The 6,707-nt window shown below is 36.9% G+C and overlaps 1 protein-coding gene across 1 annotated transcript; it reads right to left on the bottom strand.

Annotated features, from left to right (window-relative positions):
• Nucleotides 1–4,219: 4,219 nt before the first annotated feature.
• Nucleotides 4,220–4,753, bottom strand: LOC102986189 (60S ribosomal protein L23a-like). The gene has a single exon (XM_055085216.1). It carries the CDS (start codon nucleotides 4,731–4,733, stop codon nucleotides 4,317–4,319), a length of 417 nt encoding a protein of 138 aa, XP_054941191.1. The 5' UTR covers nucleotides 4,734–4,753; the 3' UTR covers nucleotides 4,220–4,316.
• Between the last annotated feature and the right edge of the window lie 1,954 nt (nucleotides 4,754–6,707).

Raw genomic sequence — 6,707 nt, 5'->3', positions numbered from 1 at the left:
ACCGGGGCACGAACCCGTGTCCCCTGCATCGGCAGGCGGACTCCCAACCACTGCACCACCAGGGAAGCCCAGGTTGGGAATTTTGTTGATTGTTTCCTTTGCTGTGCAGAAGCTTTTTAGTTTGATGTAGTCCCTATTTGTCTATTTTTGCTTTTGTTGCTTGTACTCTTGGAGCCATATCCAAAAAATCCTTGCCAAGACCAATAACAAGGAGATTTTCCCTATGTTTTCTTCTAACAGTTTTATAGTTTCAGGTCTTATATTTACATATTTAATCCATTTAAAGTTAGTTTTTGTGAGTGGTATAAGATAGGGGCTCAATTTCATTCTTTTGCATATGAATACCCAGTTTTCCCAACATCATTTATTAAATTGACTATCCTCTGCCCATTGGGTATTCTTGGCTTGCTTGTCAAATATTAGTTGACCATATATGTGTGGGTTTATTTCTGGGCTCTCTGATTCTATTCCATTCGTCTACGTGTTGATTTTTATGCGAGTACCACACTGTCTTGGTTTCTATAGCTTTGTATTATAGTTTGTAATCAGACGAGATTGGGCACGTTCAGGGTGGTATGGTCATAGACTATAGTGTGTAATCAGGAAGTGTGAGGCTTCCAGCTCTGTTCTTCTTTCTCAGAATTGCTTTGGCTATTTGGGATCTTTCGTGGTTCCATAAAAATTTTAGGATTGTTTTTTCTAGTTCTGTGAAAAATGCTGTTGGGATTTTGATAGGGATTTCATTGAGTCTATAGGTGGCTTTGGGTAGTGTGGACATTTTAACAGTGTTAATTCTTTCAATCTATGAACACAGTATGTCTTTCCATTTACTTGTATCTCCTTCAATTTTTTTCATCAAAGTCCTGTAGAAAAACAAATTAAGCCCAAAGTTAGTAGAAGGAAAGAAATAACCTATCAGGGCAAAAATAGATAAAATAGAAAATATAAAAAATGAGCAAAACTAGGAGACAGTTTTTGGAAAAGACCAACGAAATAGCCAATCCCTTAGCTAGACTAAGAAAAAAAGAAAGAAGACTCAAATAAATAAAATCAAAAAGGAAAGAAGAAACATTACAACTGATGCTTCAGAAATAAAATATCATAATTATAAACAATTATATACCAAAAAATTGTTTAACATAGAAGAAATCAATAAATTCCTAGAAACATACAACCTACCAAGATTAAATCTTGAAGAAATAGAAAGTCTGAACAGATCTATAACTAGTAAGAAGATTGAATAAAAAACCTCCCAACAAAGAAAAGCTTAGAAACACATGGCTTCAATGGTGAATTCTACCAATAATTAAAGAAGAACAATGCCAATCTATCTCAAACAATTCCAAAAAATTGAAGAAGAGGGAGCACTTCCAAACTCATGTTATTAGGCCATGATACCAAAGCCAGACAAAGATACCACAAGAAAAGAAAACTACAGGCCAATATCCCTGATGAATATAGACACAAAAATCCTCCGCAAAATACTATCCAGTACATGAAAAGAATCATACACCATGATCAAGCACTGGCTCAACATACGAAAATCAGTTAATGTGATACACCACTGTAACAGAATAAAGGATAAAAGTCACATGATTGTCTCAATTGATGAATAAGAAGCATTTAACAAAATTCAATACACTTTCATAATAAAATCTCTCAACAAACTAGAAATAAGGAAATTACATCACCATAATAAAAGCCATAAAATAGAAGCCCACAAGATAACATTATACACAATGGTAAAAAATTGAAAGCTTTTCCTCTAAGATCAGGCACAAGGTATGGAGGCCCACTTTTATTCAACATGGTACTGGAAGTTCTAGTCAGAGCAATAGGCAAGAAAAAGAAATAAAAGTTGTCAAAATTGGAAAGGAAAAAGTAAAATTGTCCCCGTTTGCACACAATATAATCTTATATTTAGAAAACTCTAAGCACTCCATAAAAAAACTTAGAACTATTAAATGAATTAAGTAACATTACAGGATACAAAATGAACACACAAAAAATCAGTTGTATTTCTATACACTAACAACAAACTATCTGAAAAAAAAAATAGGAGACAATCGCATTTACAGTAGCATCAAAATGAATAAAATGCCTAGGAATAAACTAAACTAAGGAGGTGAATGATTTGCATACTGAAAACTACAAAATATTGATGAAAGAAATTAAATAAGACACAAATAAATGGAAAGCTATGCCATGTTCATTAACTGAAATACTTAATATTGTTAAAATGTTCATACTGCTCAAAGCCATCTGTAGATTCAATGCAATCCTTATCAAAATTCCAATGACATTTTTTTTACAGAAATAGAAAAAAATTCTAAAATTCATATGGAACCCCAAAAGACTTCAAATAGCCAAATCAATACTGAGAAAGAAGAATGAAGCTGGAGGCCTCACACTTTCCAGTTTCAAAATATATTACAATACAAAGCTACAGTAATCAAAACAGTATGGTACTGGCAAAAAGATAGACATATAGACAAATGGAACAAAACAGAGAGCTCAGAAATAAATCCACACATATAAGATCAACTCATCTTCAACAAGGTCCCAAAAATATGTAATGGGGAAAACACAGTTTCTTAAACAAATGGTTATGGGAAAACTGGATATCCACATGCAAAAGAACGAAATTGTAGTCTTATCTTACACCATATACAAAAATTAACTCAAAATGGATTAAAGACTTTAGAAATAGACCTGAAACTAACATTTTTAGAAGAATGCATAGGGGAAGAGCTTCATGACATTGGTCTTGGCAACGCTTTCATGGAAACAAAAACAAAAACAAGTGGAACTACATCAAACTAAAAAGCTTCTGAACAACAACGCAAACAACAGAGTGAAAAGGCAACCATTGGGATGGGAGAAAATATTTGTGAATCATATATCTGAAAAGAGGTTAATCTCCAAAATATATACATACTAGAACTTAATATTTTTTTTAATGACAACAAATTTTTAATGGACTTGAATAGACAATCCTCCAAAGAAGACATACAAAAGTCCAACAGGTATATGAGAAAATGCTCATTGTTATTATTTATCAGGGAAATGCAAATTAAAACCACAATAAGATATCACCTCACATCTGGCACGATGTCTATTATCAATAAAAACCAAAAGACAACAAATGTTGGTGGAGAAATTGGAACTCTTGCACACTGTTTTTGGGAATGCAAAATGGTGCAGCTGCTATGGGAAACAGTATGGAGAGTACTCAAAAAATTCAAAACAGAATTATCATATGATCCAGAAATCCCACTACTGTGTATTTATCCAAAGAATTTCAGTCAGCATCTTGAATAGATATTGGCACTCCACTGTTCATTGCAGTGCTGTTCACAATAGCCAAGACACGGACACAAACTAAATGTCCATCAATAGATAAGTTGATAGAGAAAATGTGGCATATACATACAGTGAATACTACTCAGCCTTAAAAAGGAAAGGAAAAAAGAAGGAAATCTGAAATATGTGACAACATGGATGAGCTTTGAGAACATTATTCTAAGTGAGGTAAGCCAGTCACAGAAAAACAAATACTTCACAATTATACTCATATGAGTATCTAAAATACTCAAATTCATAGAATCAAACAGTAGAATAGTGGTTGCCAGGGACTGGTGGGGTGGGGGGTAAACAGGGAGTTATTAATCAATGAGCAAAAAGTTTCAGTCAAGCAAGAGAAATAAGCTCTAGAGATGTGACTGACTATACAACAATGTACTTATGGTCAACAAAAATGTATACTTCAAAATTTGTCAAGAGGGTAGATCTCATGTCAAATGTTGTTACCACACACACACACACACACATACACACACACAAAGTAAAATAGAGGATATGCATACTCTACAACCCAGAAGTCCCACTTGTAAATATATTCCCTAGTGAATCCTCCACGTGTATGAAGAGTCATGTGCAAGAATGTTCACTGCAGCATAATTTGTAGTAGTAAAAACCTATAAACAACCTGAATGATCACCAGGGAGAGAAGGTCTGTGGAATGCTATATGGCAATTCAAATGAATAAACTAGAGCATTTGTATTAGTATGAGTATTAGTATTATTTTTAAAATGCTAATTTAAAGAATATTTTTGTAATGTTTTGTTTAAAAATGTTTTCCAAAAATCCATGGCTCATTTATTTTTATGCACTGCTTGAAAATTAGTCATTTTTGTCTTTTTCATCTTTTTTTTTTAATAGTGAAAACTTTTATATTTAGAATTAGTCAGCTGGACTCAGTTTAGATGATCCCAATTTTGTTGGCAACATCCAAAGCGTCATAGTCAGGAGCCAGTCAAACATATGCCTTCTTCTCTCCATCAGGCCTGATCAGGCTGTTGACCTTAGCCACGTCAATGTCATAGAGCTTCTTCACAGCCTGTTTAATTTGGTGCTTGTTGGCCTTGACATCCACAATGAACACCAGTGTGTTGTTGTCTTCTATTTTCTTCATGGCTGACTCGGTGGTGAGGGGGAACTTGATGATGGCATAGTGGTCAAGCTTCTTTCTCCTAGGGGCGCTCTTCCGAGGATATTTGGGCTGCCTCCTGAGCCGCAGTGTTCCGGGCCGGTGGAAGGTGGGTGACGTCCGGATCTTCTTTTTTCTGTGGCTGTGTACGCCTTTCAACACTGCTTTCTTGGCCTTCAAAGCCTTTGCTTTGGCTTCGGCTTTGGGAGGGGCAGGGACTTCCTTCTTCGCCTTCAGTGCCATCTTCGTGAAAAGCTCTTTTTCATCTTTAAATGAATCCTCTTTACTTCTTACAATGTCCTTCTCTTTTCATTTGTTAAGATATAATTTTATTGCTGTTATAATAGGAAGAACAATACTTGTTTCCTGCCTTGTTACACGATTGTATTTCCATTCACAAATTTGTCATGGTATATTAAAACACAAATGAGGTAGCTATAATCAATGGCAGTGGAACTCTAAAATACAATTACAGTGCTTCACAATTCGACTGGAAATGACAGATTGTAATTTGGATTACAGTGTATTACAATTAATGCTAAATTTCCAACAGCGAATACATTTAAGCTCCCTTCACACTTGTAATCAGTCAAGCATGAGATAAAGCATATCAGGGAACACAAATCATTACAAAATAAAAACTACAGGCACTTGAGAAAGAAATAATGTAATATCCATTTCTGTTAAAGTCAACTTTCATTTAATGCTTTTGTTTTGGAATGTAAAAGGCAATTCTTGTGACAAACCATTTCAACAATATACTCACAAGAACAGGTTAATCTGAAAGAAAAAAAAACTTCTAATATATTTTATGAAAAGCTTACTCTTTACAAAGGACTAGATATAACTTATCCTTCTTTATTTATTTATTTATTTATTTTTGCGGTACGCGGGCCTCTCACTGCCGAAGCCCCTCCCGCCGTGGAGCAAAGGCTCCGGATGTGCAGGCCCATTGGCCATGGCCCACGGGCCCAGCCGCTCCACGGCACGCGGGATCCCCCCCGCACGGGGGCACGAACCCCCATCCCCTGAACCACCAGGCAGACCCCCAACCACTTCGCCACCAGGGAAGCCCCATTATTTTTTTTTAACATCTTTATTGGAGTATACTTGCTTTACAATGGTGTGTTAGTTTCTGCTTTATAACAAAGTGAATCACTTATACATATAAATATGTCCCCATATCTCTTCCCTCTTCCAGCTCCCTCCCGACCACCCTCCCTATCCCACCCCTCTAGGTGGTCACAAAGCGCCGAGCTGATCTCCCTGTGCTAAGCGGCTGCTTCCCACTTGCTATCTATTTTACGTTTGGTAGGTATATATGTCCATGCCACTCTCTCACTTTGTCCCAGCTTCCCCTTCCCCTTCCCCATATCCTCAAGTCCATTCTCTAGTAGGTCTGCGTCTTTATTCTCGTCGTGCCCCTAGGTTCTTCATGACTTTTTTTTTTTTTTTTTTTTGGTTTCCATATATATGTGTTAGCATACAGTATTTGTTTTTCTCTTTCTGCCTTACTTCACTCTGTATGGCAGACTCTACGTCCATCCACCTCACTACAAATAACTCAATTTCGTTTCCTTGAATTATGGTTTTCTCAGGGTATATGCCCAGTAGTGGGATTGCTGGGTCTTATGGTAGTTCTATTTTTAGTTTTTTAAGGAACCTCCATACTGTTCTCCATAGTGGCTGCACCAATTTACATTCCCACCAACAGTGCAAGAGGATTCCCTTTTCTCCACACCCTCTCCAGCATTTATTGTTTGTAGATTTTTTGATGATGGCCATTCTGACCGGTGTGAGATGATATCTCATTGTAGTTTTTTTTTGTTTTTTTTGCAGTACGTGGGCCTCTCACTGCTGTGGCCTCTCCTGTTGCGGAGCACAGGCTCCGGACACACAGGCTCAGCGGCCATGGCTCACGGGCCTAGCCGCTCTGCGGCATGTAGGATCTTCTTGGACTGGGGCACGAACCCGCATTCCCTGCATTGGCAGGGGGACTCTCAATCACTGCGCCACCAGGGAAGCCCTCTCACTGTAGTTTGGATTTGCAATTCTCTAATGATTAATGATGTTGAGCATTCTTTCATGTGTTTGTTGGCAATCTGTATATCTTCTTTGGAGAAATGTCTATTTAGGTCTTCTACCCATTTTTGGATTGGGTTGTTTGTTTTTTTGATATTGAGCTGCATGAGCTGCTTGTAAATTTTGGAGATTAAT

This window comes from Physeter macrocephalus, chromosome 6 (assembly GCF_002837175.3).
Source record: "Physeter macrocephalus isolate SW-GA chromosome 6, ASM283717v5, whole genome shotgun sequence".
In the NCBI taxonomy this organism is placed as follows: Eukaryota; Metazoa; Chordata; class Mammalia; order Artiodactyla; family Physeteridae; genus Physeter; species Physeter macrocephalus.
Note: the sequence above shows the minus strand (reverse complement) of the source record. Positions and strands in the feature narration are given on the sequence as shown.